Source organism: Hylobates moloch, unplaced genomic scaffold (assembly GCF_009828535.3).
Source record: "Hylobates moloch isolate HMO894 unplaced genomic scaffold, HMol_V3 SCAFFOLD_20, whole genome shotgun sequence".
Classification (NCBI taxonomy): domain Eukaryota; kingdom Metazoa; phylum Chordata; class Mammalia; order Primates; family Hylobatidae; genus Hylobates; species Hylobates moloch.
In genome coordinates this window covers 19,914,950-19,930,706 of record NW_026652295.1, presented here as the reverse complement: position 1 = coordinate 19,930,706, position 15,757 = coordinate 19,914,950, and the positions used below count along the sequence as shown (strand labels likewise).

Here is a 15,757-nt window from a genome sequence, read left to right as displayed (position 1 = left end):
AATGTAAGACAAGTGTTCTGATATTAATGCAATTATATTACTTACACAACTTATGATGTACTTAACATAAATATATTAATGATGACTTGATGCAATGACAGCAGAACGATGCTAAACCCTTTTCTCAAAAAGAGGAAAAATCAGTTCAACCTAATTATACAAACATGTATTGAGTAATTATAATTGTGTGCGAAACTCAAGGCCAAACACTAACCAGGTTTTTATCCACCTTTCCTACTCTCTCACTCAAGATGGGATGCTTTAACTAATCTAATGGCCACAGCCCTGAAGCTGGCCCGGAGCTCATTTAGGATAGTGAGGAGCACGAGATCCTGCCAGCATGACCAGGTGACTACTCCAAGAAGGGAGAAGTATTCTTACTCCTTTTACTACTTCCCTCAGGAATACAATATTAGAAATTAGAAATTAGGAAGTTAGAATGTCCTTTTCCCCTTTTTACAAATACACAGCCTGTATCTGTCAAGGGACTCATTACAACCTTGGGAGAACATTCTTACAACCGTTGACAAATGGTCTTTGTCTATTAATGATATCTGTTTCCCAGGACAAGGAAAATCATTACATAGTAGAGTAAGAGCGTCAAAGCCTTCATAAAAAGAATTTTTCTGAGGTCAGTATCCTAACCTCAACACTCACAATCTAGTAGCAAGCCAAATATGTAAACAAATAATAAAATATACTATGCAACAACAGATGTTAATATGGGATAAAGAACTAGCATGGAACAGACCTTGGAGCTAAGAGGTGAGGTGAGGCTTAGAAGGGCGATGACCCCACAAGTGTTATCTCTGACATGAGTTCCAAAGATCAACTATTTAGCCAGGTGGGATTAATGTGGGGTGGGTGGAGGTGAGGGCATGCATTTGGAGGAAAGAGAGAAGACAGTCCAAGGAAGGGAAGAACATATGCAAATAGATTATGTGCTCGGGAAATTTTCTAACGTCAGAGAGAAAGCAAAATTCTATAGCCCAGTGGCAAGAAAAGAGGTAGGAGAGGGAGGCATTGAACAAATTTTTTTTTAAAAACCCTTGTTACACTAAGAAATGATAATGCAATTTCCTGATGACCACAATCAAAGAAGATGGGCAATACTAATGGAAATGCCAGCTGGAGAAAAGGTGAGGTAAATAAGGAGGAGGCCCTGACATGATGATTTGAGGTGTCTATGGTCAAGGTCATCCAAATGGCAAAGTCAAGGAAGCAGTGGGATATACAAGGCTGGAGCCTGTAAGGAGACATAAAGATCAAAGACAAAGATTTGGGAGAAATCAGCATACAGACAATATCTAAACAGTGGAAGTAGATGAGAAATGGTAGGAAAATGTAAATTCATATTAAGCATAGCACTGTTGGGAGACAAAAAATCTTATTACACAATACCCAACCAATAATACTAATTAATTCAAACAGTCTAATATTTTGAACTAACTTTCCATGTAAAAGGATACATTTTGGTGGGCAAAGATAGCTGAAAAAAGGAGATTGTGACTGGTAAAAGCACACAATGATTCACCGAATCTGCCACTAACATTTTAAACAATAAGATGAAACTGATACTAAACTATAGCCATTTCATACAATTACAAGAGTTAAAATTAAAATATCTAAGTTTAACAAAAAATCAACAAACTATAGTATTATTTAAAGTATAACTCAAATAACTTGCATTATCTATTTCTCACAAAAGGCCAAATCAAAACCCTGTGATTTTTTTACCTTTAATGACAAAATTTTTGTAATTAAAAATTAATTTTGGAAGTCAGGCAAGGTGGCTCATTCCTGTAATCCCCAACACTTTGGGAGGCCAAGGCAGGAGGATCACTTGATTGAGGTCAGGAGTTCAAGACCAGCCTGAGCAACATAGCAAGACCTCATCTCTACTAAAAAAATAATAATAATAATAACAGATTGGCTGGGTGTGGTGGTGTATGCCTGTAGTCCCAGCTACTCACCAGGCTGAGATGGTGAATTGCTTTGGCCCAGGAGGATGAGGCTACAGTAAGCTGTGATCGTGCTACTGCACTCCAGCCTGGGCAACAGAATGAGACCCGGTCTCAAAAAGTAAATAAAAGTAACTTTTAGAAGTTTAGTTAAAAAAAAAAAATTACTAGTGAATGTGGTTAACAAGAGAACTGGAAAGGGGTTTTTTAATTCTTTTAAACTGGATAATTACTAACTGAAAGGGTAACCACTTCTCTATTCTTATGAAGTCAGCCTTTTTGAAAGCAATTTACTTTACAAGTTCAAGTTGAAATAATATTCTGGTACCTCCCCTAACTTCAATTTATGAAGAAAAAGAACTCAAAAATAAATCTACATAAAACAAACAATACTTTCATAATAGGAATAACAATCCAATAATTTATGTTTTGCTCAACAGAATAGCATGGAAGGTACTTTCCTACAGTGAAAAGATGTTATACAAAGCAGATATCCTCTGTCTCAAACACACATTTTTTTGTCTTTATCCAGTTCTGCCTTTATTTTCAATTGTTGTTTCAAGTAATTACACTCAGATACCTAAGCCATCCCTTCAACATTACCATTTATTTCTACAGGCAAAGGCAGTTAAAAACAAGTGACTCCTGTCTATCCACTATCAGTATGGCTAAACCACAGTGCCCATTTGGGTTAATAATGCACAAGGTCAAATAGAGGTTGACAGTCCATGATCAAAGCAAGCTGGCTATTCTTTCTGTCATTTATATAGGACACACAAGATGTGTTTATTTTCACCAGCCTCTGAATGACCTCCTGTAGGTGGCGTGGAAAAGATCCCACACTTCTAGAAAGCATTAACCAAAGGAGTTTTCTGATTTGATACTATCATTAAGAGCAAATTTTATTTTTTGAAACTTTTGATCTTTTTCATTTACTCAAGAACCCCCCAAGTTAAAGGCCATATTGTCTAAATCAAAAAATGGTCTAATGGATAAAACAAAGCCAGGGCAACTGACAAATGCTCAAGAGGAACTAATATGCATCCAGCAGGCTGCCATCATAACACAGGGGGCTTCCTAGTGACTCTTTCTAAATTAGTAAAGGCAATAACATTTCAGATTTCTAAGGTGAAAAGGCAACCAAAGAGTCACTCTTATCTCTATTTTTGCTACTTAAAATTCTTACTCTTTTATCAGTCTGAATATCAATAATACAAACACTGTAAAATCTTGAAAAAAGTATTAAGCCCCAAAACAAATGACAAAATAATTCAGTCCATAACTGTCATGTCACAAATTCACAATCTCTGGATCTTAGTCAATGAGACTGTACTAATCACATGAAAGACAGTAAATCCCTTAGAGTCATCTTTCTTTATTCCTGTCAAAACAAGGTGATCTTTTGCGTGGTGGCTCAAGAGAAACAAAATGATGTGATGCATAATTTAAAACAACTATTTAACACCAAGAAGTACTGGAAGGAAAACAAAAGCAGATGATCAAGAGATGATGACACACAGGAATGAGTAGCAAAGTGAAGCAATCATGGGTAAAGAGTCCAGGTTAGAAAAAGACAGGTCCCACCCCACTGCTGTAAATCTTTACATTTGGGTATAAAGGATTGGGTGCAAGAGAAAGAAAAGCAACATCTTATCAGGCTCTCTTTGAATCTAAGCTTTACTTCACTCTCATGGAAAACCAAAATGCATGCAAGAGAGGACAGCAAAGGGAAAGGATGGAGCTGGAGGATGAGAAAAGGCACATGTGTAGCACGACTTAACATTTAACAATGTTACACTACTCATCTTTGTTGTTTTCTGTTAGGCAATAGTGACAACTGGGAAAATATCTAAATAAAGCAAAACGCTTGACAAGAGTAATCCATCACTGAAAGATTTCATATGTATAAATGTCACCTCAATCTGATATTTTCCCAATGTTAACTGTTATTGTATCTTTTACAGGATTGTATTTATTCTGGAAAGAAATCAGATGTTAGTTTAAGTGTTATCTTAATAAGAATTAGTTGTGATGATCAAAAGTCTTCAAGGCCATTAAAAATACTTAATCATATATAATATCTTTTTAAATTTTCTTTCAGTCAAGCAGAGTAGTATGTTAAAGAACCTGTGTTTGCTACCACTAGCTTTGTAGTGCTTAAATGGCAAACTTTTCTTGCGTCATTTCTACTTAATCATTCAAACAGCATATCATTATTTTGAACCATATTCATAAAACATATATAACAAAACCCACTGACAAGTTATATTTGAGTTTTTAAACTTTCAGAAACACTTTAGAACTATGTCCATTAATTACATTACAAAGTTGATAATCACAGAAACTATATTCTCTAGGTTCAGTACATAGGGGGTATCAGTAGCACTAAAGTATCTTTGTATCTTGTTTACCTTTCTATAGAGAAAAAATATGTAATTTGGGACAATCACAGGCTTCTCATTAAAAAAAAAAAAAAGCATTCTCTGAAAATGAACAGCATCTGATGAATACCATTCTCTGCCTTAGTTTAATTCATCCTTCTGCTCCTAAACATGACCCTAACTCCCCTCTTCCATCCTCCCTTCCCTTGCCTCTTGCCATCGCTCAGGTAAGAACTCCTCTGCTCCTTCCACCATTTTGAATTAAGGATCAACTCTATGCAAACAAGATTAAATTTGTATTTCTAGTGTTGACCTCTTTGATATCTGCCTGAATTCTGCAACCACTTACTTGACATCTTTATCTAGGAAGCACAGTAATAAAATGGTTTAATGCACAGACTCTAGTCAGACTGCCTCGGTTAAAATCCCACCTCTACCATTTATGAACTGAACAGCCTTAGAGACCTTCATCTGTAAAACAGGTGCTGCTTCACCTATAAAACAGGAATACAAATGGAATCTACAACTCATTGATAGGCTGCAATAATTAAGCTAGATAATATCTAATTGATCTAAAGCACTTAGAACACTGCCTGTCACATAGAAGACACTCAATAAAGCTCAAGTATATTCATTATCTATTAAAATATTTATCTGTAACTTCAAATACAGCACTTTCAAAACCAAAACATGTCATCTCTTAATAACTCCCTTCCTAGAATTCCTCACTTCATTCTAGCCAGGGACCTTAGAGTCACCTTGGACAACATGGAATGTGTAAAGCAGCGGTGCCCCCAACGTTTTTGGCACCAGGAACTGGCTTCACGGAAGATAATTTTTCCACAGACCAGGGGTGGGGGAGGTATGGCTTTGGGGTGAAACTGTTCCACCTCAGGTCACCAAGCATTAGTTTAGATTCTTATAAGCAGTGCACAACCTAGATCCCTCACGTGCACAGTTCACAATAGGATTTGTGCTCCTATAAGAATCTAATGCTGCTGCTGATCTAACAGCAGGCAGACGTCAGGCAGTAATGCTTGCTCGCCTACCACTCACTTCCTGCTGTGCAGCCAGTTCCTAACAGGCCACAGACGAGTACAGGTCTACAGCCCAGGGGTTGGAGACCCCTGATGTAAAGAATTCTTCCTTCTCAAGTCAATGTATTCCTTCCAATTCTGAACACCTCCACTTTAGATGAGATCCTCTGTACCTGGGCTACAACCACTTTGTCCTCACTGGACTCCTGATCTATACTCTTCCTTACACACAACCATCCTTCACACTGCTACTACAACTAACTCCCTGACCAAGGCAGCAAACACAGAAAATGAAAAATTTTTAAAGTTTACCATTTACAGTAGTATAAAAATATAAAGTACATACTGTGCAGGCAAAAGAAGAAAGAATAAGTTTATTTTCTTAATGCATTGGAATAATTCAATATCTACATTGGGAGAAAAATGTCTAAAAGAGGCACAAGAGCTATAGAAAGAAAAGAATCAATCCTTAAAAAGTCAGGATAGAAGAGCTGGACAACTCAAAATTGTGAAGATTCAATTCTTCCCAAAATCATCTAAAGATTAAATGTAATCACCAACACACAACAGTATTCCTTGTTGAACTTAAAAACGGATACACTCTTAAAGAAGACAAAAAGGTACTAGCACTATCAAATAGGTAGCCTTAATGTAACTCTATACTACTTATGACTATGTAGAACAAGAACCAGAATAAAGAAATAGATCAAAGGAATGAAATAGAGGACCCAGAACAGACTCAAACATCTATGGACACTCAACATATGAGAGGGTGGGTAATGCACAGATAAAAGGAGAAACAATAGAACTTAAATAAATAAATGATACTGAAACAATTGGTTATCTACAGAGAAAAACATAAAATAAAATTGGACCCCTTCTGATACCATAACAAAAAATAATAACAGTCAACTCTAGATGAATTATAGACCTAAATGTAAAAGGTAAAACCATGAAACTTTTAGAAGAAAATATAGGAGAATATCTAAATAGCTTCAGAGTAAGAAAAGACTTCTTAAACAATAAGAACACAGACCAAAAAGAATGGATTAATAAATTTTAAACCAGAATTTATCTTCATCAAAAGATACCACAAAAGAAAATGAAAAGATAAGCCACCATTGGGAGAAGATATTTGCAACGTGTATAATATCTAAGGATTAGGATATGTAAGACACATAACATATGGCCACAAATAAATGATTAAAATTAAAAAAAAAAACAGAAAAATAGACAAATGACCTGAGAAGCCATTTTACCAAAAAAGTAAAATCCAAATAGCCAATAGATCTATTTTAAAAAGCTCAACCTCATTAATGATTACAGAAATGCAACTAAGGCCGGGCACAGTGGCTCACACCTGTAATCCCAGTACTTTGGGAGGCCAAGGCAGGTGGATCACTTGAGGTCAGAAGTTCGAGACCAGCCTGGGCAACACGGTGAAACCACATCTCTACTAAAAATATAAAAAATTGACTAGGCACGGTGGCTTACGCCTGTAATCCCAGCACTTTGGGAGGCTGAGGCGGGTGGATCACGAGGTCAGGAGATTGAGATCATCCTGGCCAACATGGTGAAACTCCATCTCTACTAAAAACAAAAAAATTAGCTGGGTGTGGTGGTGCACGCCTGTAATCCCACCTACTTGAGAGGCTGAGGCAGGAGAATCACTTGAACCCGGGAGTCAGAGGTTGTGGTGAGACAAGATCGCGCCACTGCACTCCAGGCTGGCGACAGAGTGAGACTCCCTCTCAAAAAAAAAAAAAAAATTAGCCAGGCGTGGTGGCACACACCCGTGATCCCAGGTACCCGGGAGGCTGAGGCAGGAGAATCCTTTGAACACAAGAGGCAAAGGTTGCAGTGAGCCGAGACCCTGCCACTGCACTCCAGCCTGGGCGACAAGGTGAGAGCCTGTCTCAAGAAAAAAAGAAAGAAAGAAAAGAAAGAAAAGAAAGAAAAGAAAAGAAAAGAAAAGAAAAGAAAAGAAAGAAGGAAGGAAGGAAGGAAGGAAGGAAGGAAGGAAGGAAGGAAGGAAGGAAGGAAGGAAAGAAAGGAAAGAAAGAAAGAAAGAAAGAAAGAAAGAAAGAAAGAAAGAAAGAAAGAAAGAAAGAAAGAAAAAGAAAGAAAGAAAGAAAGGTAAATTAAAACCAAAACAAAATACCATCATCACTAACAGACTTGCAAAAACTTAAGTCTGGCCATATCAAGTGCTGGCAGAAATGGAAAACAACAAATACACCCATCCATTACTGGCGAGAATGCACACTACTACATCCATTTGTGAAAAGAAATTGGTGTTACCTAATAAAGTTTGAACGTACCCAGATATGTTACCCAGTAATTCAACTCCCAGGTTCATATTCTAGAATAATTCTTACACATGTGCACCGGAAAACATGTTTAAAATATTCATAGCAGGAATGTCCATGAAAGCAAAACATTGGGAAAAATTCAAAACTCTATTAATAATAAAACAAATAAATTGTAGCAAATTCTATGAATGACCAGAGTTATTTACACCCATTAACATGAATAAATTCAAAGCGTAATGCTGAGAAAAAGATGTAAATCTCAGAAGAACACAAACAGTATAAGTTCAACAGAAAAAGTTCAAAACACGGCTAAACAAGACAACACACTGTTTAAAGACATACTTAATAGATGATACATTAACTAATAAAAGTAAGGAAATGACTCACAAAAGTCAAGATAAAGGTTACTTCTTGGGAGTTATGATTGAAAACATGGCAGTTTCTACGGTCTTGACAATGTTATACTTCTTACACTGGGTGGCAGATGTTTAAGTGTTTATTATTTAAACTGTATGTGTTTTATAAACGCTAATGTATGTTTAATATATTTCACAATAAAACCAATAAAGGGGAAAAAGAATGAGTGTAAGAATGAAATCAAGAAGAGAGGATTTTTAAAAGTCTGGCTGGGAAGGCAAGAAAAAACATAGGACAATAGCTAACAGGGGTACAGGGGGCTGATTAGACCCAGGTATGTTTAAATACCAATGAAAAGGTTCCAGGGGAGTTGGAGAGGTTGGAAATATGGAATGAGGAAATAATTTCTAGAAGAAGGTTTCTAAGAAGATCCAGGGGGATAAGATTCAGAGAAAATGTGAAAAAAGGATACTTCTTCCACGTTAACTTGAGGGAACAAAGAAAGAAACAAGGACTTAATATGCTCACCTCCCTTCAACAAAGTGCAATTCTGCGAAAGCCAGGTACTGTAGCCCTTAGAACAGTGCTAATGGGCAGGGAAAAGAGGCAAGGACTGTGTCAGGCAACTTCACAAAGTGCATTGATTCTCCGAGAAGAACACATAGTTAACAAATACTCAAAAATCACCTATTAGCTGACTTCACAAATACTGAAATCACTTATTAGAAAAGTTCCCATTAAAGTATTATTCTTAAGGAGACAGACACACAAAAAACCCTTCAAAAAGCCATCCTCCTGAAACTATTCCAAACAACTGAAAAGAAGGGACTTCTTCCTAACCCATTTTATGAGGCCAGCATCATCCTGATACCAAAACCTGGCAGAGATACAACCAAAAAAGAAAACTTCAGGTCAATATCCATGATGAACATCAATGCAAAAATCCTCAATAAAATACTGGGCAAACCGAATCCAGCAGCACATCAAAAAGCTTATCCACCATGATCAAGTGGGCTTCATCCCCGGATGCAAGGCTGGTTCAACATACGTAAATCAATAAACATAATTCATCACATAAACAGAACTAAAGACAAAAACCACATGATTTTCTCAATAGACACAGAAAAGGTCTTCAATAAAATTCAACATCGCTTCATGTTAAAAACTCTCAATAAACTAAGTATTGATGGAACAGACCTCAAAATAGTAAGGGCCATTTATGACAAACCCACAGACCATATCATACTGAATGAGCAAAAGCTGGAAGCATTCCCCTTGAAAACGGGCACAAGCCAAGGATGCCCTCTCTCCCCACTCCTATTCCACACAGTATTGGAAGTTCTGGTCAGGGCAATCAGGCAAGAGAAAAAAATAAAGTGTATTCAAATAGAAAGAGAGGAAGTGAAAATGTCTCTGTTTGCAGATGACATGATCCTATTTCTAGACAACCCCATCGTCTCAGCCCAAAAACTTCTTAACCTAATAAGCAACTTCAGCAAACTCTCAGGGTACAAAATCAATGTGCAAAAATCACAAGCATTCCTATACACCAACAATAGACAAACTGAGAGCCAAATCATGAATGAACTCCCATTTACAATTGCCACAAAAAGAATAAAATACCTAGGAAAACAGCTAACAAGGGAAGTGAAGGACCTCTTCGAGGAGAACTACAAACCACTGCCCAAGGAAATAAGAGAGGAAACAAACAAATGGTAAAACATTCCATGCCCATGGAAAGGAAGAATCAATATCATGAAAATGGCCATACTGCCCAAAGTAATTTATAGATTCAATACTATTCCCATTAAACTACCATTGACATTCTTCATAGAATTAGAAAAAAAAAAACTTTAAAATTCATATGAAACCAAAAAAGAGCCCATATAGCCAAGACAATCCTAAGCAAAAAGAACAAAACTGGAGGCATCACGCTACCCAACTTCAAACTATACTACAAGGCTACAGTAACCAAAACTTCATAGGACTGGTGTAAAAACAGACACATAGATCAAGGAAACAGAATAGAGAACTCAGAAATAAGACCGCACATCTACAACAATCCGATCTTCAACAAACCTGACAAAAACATGCAATGAGGAGAGGATTCCCTACTTGATAAATGGTGCTGGGAAAACTGGCTAGTCTTATGCAGAAAATTGAAACTGGACCCCCTCCTTACATCTTATACAAAAATTAACTCAAGATGGATTAAAGACTTAAATGTAAAGCCCAAAACTTCAAAAACCCTAGAAGAAAACCTAGGCAATACCATTCAGGACATAGGCACAGGCAAAGATTTCATGATGAAAACATCAAAAGCAATTTCGACAAAAGCAAAAATTGACAAATAGAATCTAATTAAACTAAAGGGCTTCTGCACAGCAAAAGAAACTATCATCAGAGTGAACAGACAACCTATAGAATGGGAGAAAATTTTTGGAATCTATCCACATGACAAGGGTCTAATATCCAGAATCTATAAGGAATTTAAACAGATTTATAGGAAAACAAACAAACAACCCCATTAAAAAGTGGGTAAAGCACATGGACACTTCTCAAAAGACATTTATGCGGCAAAAAAACATACGAAAAAAAGTTCAACATCACTGATCATTAGAGAAATGCAAGCCAAAACCACAATGAGGTACCATCTCACACCAGTCAGAATGGCGATTATTAAAAGTCAGCAAACAACAGATGCTGGCGAGGCTGTGGAGAAATAGAAATACTTTTACACTGTTGGTGGGAATGTAAATTAATTAAACCATTGTGGAAGACAGTGTGGCGATTTCTCAAAGACCTAGAACCAGAAATGCCATTTGATCCAGCAATCCCATTGCTGGGTATATCCCCAAAGGAATATAAATCATTCTATTAAAAAGATACATGCACACATTAGTTCACTGCAGCACTATTCACAATAGCAAAGACATGGAATCAACCCAAATGCCCATCAGTGACAGACTGGATAAAGAAATTGTGGTGCATATACACCATGGAATACTACGCAGCCATAAAAAGAAATGAGATCACGTCCTTTGCAAGGACACAGATGGAGCTGGAAGCCGTTATCAGCACCAAACTAATACAGGAACAGAAAACCAAACACCACATGTTCTCACTTATAAGTGGGAGCTGAACAATGAGAGCACATGGACACAGGGAGGGAAACAACACACAGTTGGGCCTGTTAGGGGGTGGGGCAAGGGAGAGCATCAGGACAAATAGCTAATGCATACAGGGCTTAATACCTAGGTGATGGGTTGATAGGTGCAGCAAACCACCATGGCACATGTTTGCCTATGTAACAAACTTGCATATCCTGTACATGTACCCCAGAACTTAAATTTAATTTAAAAATAAAAAAGTATCTTTATCAAATTCAAAACAGTATAATCTTAAAAGTCCAACTCATACTTTTTTAATATAAACTAAATATCTATATTAATATTTTTAAAAAGCTAATCTTCTGGTATCAATTCTTACTTTGATTATACCAAATAGGAAAAAATCAATTTCTACTTACTTAATTGAGTTTCTAAAGTGGTCTTCAGCTGGATTTTTTACAGTGCAACTGTTCAGGAGCCATAAATCTGCATCGGATGCATTTTCTATTAAAAAAATGAACACAAAAAAGAAGTAGCACATTTAATCATTCAAAAATATCCAATGGCACTGGGATTGCTGTGGTAGGGGAGAGAAAAACAGTGGAGTCAAATGAACAGGCAGTTACAACATAGTAGAAAATTGCTACAACATGGAAATATTTGTGAACAATAAATATAAAAATGTACAATCTATGCTATATCTTTTCACTTAAAATGTAATGATAAGCATTCTTTTCCTTTATTTTCAATGCTTGACAGTACTATTTAATAATTTCCACAAACTACAGTGAAACTTGCCCTAATCTAACCTCTGAGTATCAAACTAATTTCACCTTTGTGGATTATGCATTAAGCTTTTTCAGGCACAGAGTGTACATTGAATATTCTTCAGCTTGAGAAATTCTTAAAAACATAACTTGTCTGCCTTGAAAATTAATGATTTACCTCAAAGTGGGCCTTTTATTCCTATTACCATTTTGATTAAATATTGTTATATACTATAATAAAATCACTGGCAATGCAACAAATAATCCAAACCCATCATATTTATTATATGAATTTTTTAATACCTAAAGTTGCTACTATTCCACCTGCCTCTTGCATACTTCAGTTGCCTGAAAGGATCTTATACATTAAAATAGGATTACCATAAAGAAAGGAAAACCAAAATTGAAAACTGCAGCACCTTCAATGGTATCTGTATAAGAACAGAAGCTAAGATCAAATGACATGAAGAACTAAGAGAACATACAGATGTCTATGTGTAGATTCTCCACCTAGGAAGGAAGATTCAAATAAAAGCACTAGGTGAGAGGACTGGTAAGCACATCAGAGTTTCTGGTAACTTGTCACACACACAAACAATTCTACCGGCCGGGTGCGGTGGCTCACTCCGGTAATCCCAGCACTTTGGGAGGCTGAGGCAGGTGGATCATGAGGTCCGGAGTTCAAGACCAGCTGGGCCAAGATGGTGAAACCCCATCTTTACTAAAAATACAAAAATTAGCCGGGTGTGGTGGCAGGCATGCCTGTACTCTCAGCTACTCAGGAGGCTGAGGCAGAGAATTGCTCGAACCCGGGAGGCAGAGGTTGCAGTGAGCCGAGATCATTATGCCACTGCCTTCCAGCCTGCACGATAGAGCAAGACTCCATCTAAAAAAAAAACAAAAAAACAAAAAAACAAAAAAAATTCTCCTGGTATTTTATTATAAACACAGCAAAAAAAAAAAAAATTTTTTTTTTTTTTTTTGAGACGGAGTCTTGCTCTGTCACCCAGGCTGGAGTGTAGCGACACGATTATCCGCTCACTGCAACCTCCGTCTCTTGGGTTCACGCCATTTTCCTGCCTCAGCCTCCGGAGTAGCTAGGATTACAGGTGCCCGCCACCATGCCCAGCTAAAAAAATATATATATATATTGAAACAATGAAAGGCATGGAAACTACGTATACTATTTATCAGCTGAATACTATGATCCTTGCTAACATGACTCATTTCTTGCATTCATTTCCTCTACCTCCAGACCATAGTCTAATTTCCCACCCAGCAGCCAGAGTGCCTTATATAAAACACAAATCAGTTATGTCACTTCCCTATCAACTCAGAAAAGATTATTCACCTACCTCCTGTTAGTATCCTCCAAATTATTCCCAATGCCACCTGAGTGATATTCCTCTACTATCAATCTGATCCTAGTACTCTTTCTTCTCTGAAGTCCTGTAACAGACTGTGTGTAGACAATTCTTGTACACTGAAAATCATTCATTTTTTGGCCTGTCTTTATTACTATTTAAGAGATACTGAATACAACATTTTTATCTGCTGCTCCTTGAACATTCAAATCCCAGCAGAGTGATGGGCACAGAGTAGACATTCAAATTGGCATAGAACACTAAACAATATGCAAGTAGGTAAAGAGTGAGGGGAGGATGACAGAGGGGCAGTGTGTGGGACCACATGCATATGGCACTTCCCCAGTCTCCTAAAGCTTGGAAGGCCATATTGATCTTTAGAAATAAGCTTCAAGAAATAAGCTTCACTGTTATATTTAACAAAGATTTAGGACTGAGACTCACACCTTACTCGTAACTATATCCCCAGCACTTATTACAGTGCCTGCTACATGGGAGATACTCCTTAAATATTTACTGAATGAATGTTGAATTTCAAATGACAACGCAATACTATGAGAACCGTATTATGCAGATAAGAAAATGTCAAGATGTCTGCTAGCTAATGATAAAAAAATCCAGCAATTGTTAGTTTATTTCAAAACAAATAAATAAGGGCTGGGTGCGGGTGCTCATGCCTGCAATCCCAGCACTTTGGGAGGCCGAGGCGGGTGGATCACCTGAGGTTAGGAGTTCGAGACCAGGCTGGCCAACATGATGAAACCCCGTCTCTACTAATAATACGAAAAATTAGCCAGGCGTGGGGGCGGGCACCTGTAATCCCAGCTACTCAGGAGGCTGAGGCAGAAGAATTGCTTGAACTCAAGAGGTGGAGGTTGCAGTGAGCCAAGATCGTGCCACCGTACTCCAGCCTGGGCAACAAGAGCAAAACTCTGTCTCAAAATAAATAAATAATCCCAATGACAGAACTATCTGTACCAGATGCCAGCTTTATATCCCGGCACATTCTTCTACCCAGTTATTTTCAAGTCATTAGACAACTCTTACCATAGGACCTCTCAAGGAGAAGTATGGCAATGAATAAATAATGCAAATTATTGTACTTTGGAATTTTGCCAACGTTGGCTTTCAAAATAAAGGGAAAACATGTGCTGTATAATGACATTTCAGTCAACAATGGACCACATATATGACAGTTGATACACAAGAGTATAATGTAGCTTAAAAATTCCTATCACTTAGTATTTACTATAGAATACTTTTCATCACTATTTTAATGTACTCCTTCTACTTATTTTAAAAAAAAGAAAAAAAGAAAAAAGTTGGCCAGGTGCAGTGGCTCACACCTGTAATCCCAGCACTTTGGGAGGCCGAGGTGGCTGGATCATGAGGTCAGGAGTTCAAGACTAGCCTGACCAAGATGGTGAAATCCCATCTCTACTAAAAATACAAAAATTAGCCAGGTGCGGTGGCAGGCGCCTGTAATCCCAGCTACTCGGGAGGCTGTGGCAGAAGAATTGCTTGAACCTGGGGGACAGAGGTTACAGTGAGCTGAGATCACACCACTGCACTCCAGCCTGGGTGACAGAGTGAGACTCTGTCTCACAAAAAAAAAAAAAATTTAACTGTAAAATAACCTCAGGAAGGTCCTCCAGGAGGTAGGTATTCCAGAAGAAGGTAAGGCATTGTTATCACAGGAGATGACAGCTCCATGCATGTTATTGCCCCTGAAGATCTTCCAGTGGGACAAGATGTGTTGCTGGAAGACAGTGATATTGATGATCCTGCCCTTTGTAGGCCTAGGCTCATGTGTGTGTTTGTGTCTTAGCTTTTAACAAACACATTTAAAAAGTAAAAATAAATAAATAAAATTATTTATTTTTATTTATTTATTTATTTATTTGAGACAGAGTCTCACTCTGTCACCAGGCTAGAGTACAGTGGCGCAATCTCGGCTCACTGCAACCTCCGCCTCCCGGGCCCAAGTGATTCTCCTGCCTCAGCCACCCGAGTAGCTGGGACTACAGGCACCTGCCACCACACCTGGCTAACTTTTTGTATTTTTAGTACAGACGGGGTTTCACCATGTTGGCCAGGATGGTCTCAATCTCTTGACCTCGTGATCCACCTGCCTCAGCCTCCCAAAGTGCTAGGATTACAGGCGTGAGCCACCGCGCCTGGCTATAAGTAAATAAAATTTAATTTTAAACGCTTAAACAATAATGAAATATTTTTGTTCAGCTGTACAATATGCTTGTGTTTTAAATGTTATTACAAGAGTGTGAAAACGTTTTCAAAAATTAAAAGGTTTATAAAGTAAAAATATTATAGTAAGCTAAGGTTAATTTATTATTATGAAAGAAAAATATTTTGTATAAATTTAGTGTAGCCTAAGTGTACAGCATTTATAAAGTCTACAGTAGGGTGCAGGGTATGTCCTAGGCCTTCACATTCACTCACCACCCACT

The 15,757-nt window shown here is 37.6% G+C and overlaps 1 protein-coding gene across 6 annotated transcripts in view; it reads right to left on the bottom strand.

Annotated features, from left to right (window-relative positions):
* CDKAL1 (CDK5 regulatory subunit associated protein 1 like 1) overlaps positions 1 to 15,757 on the bottom strand; it is a 697,372-nt gene that overhangs the window by 573,218 nt on the left and 108,397 nt on the right. For all 6 annotated transcript variants that reach the window (XM_032141403.2, XM_058432566.1, XM_058432568.1 and 3 more), the window contains one exon: positions 11,578 to 11,662. In XM_032141403.2, coding sequence (XP_031997294.1) covers positions 11,578 to 11,662 — 85 coding nt within the window. The remainder of the gene's footprint in view (positions 1 to 11,577; positions 11,663 to 15,757) is intronic.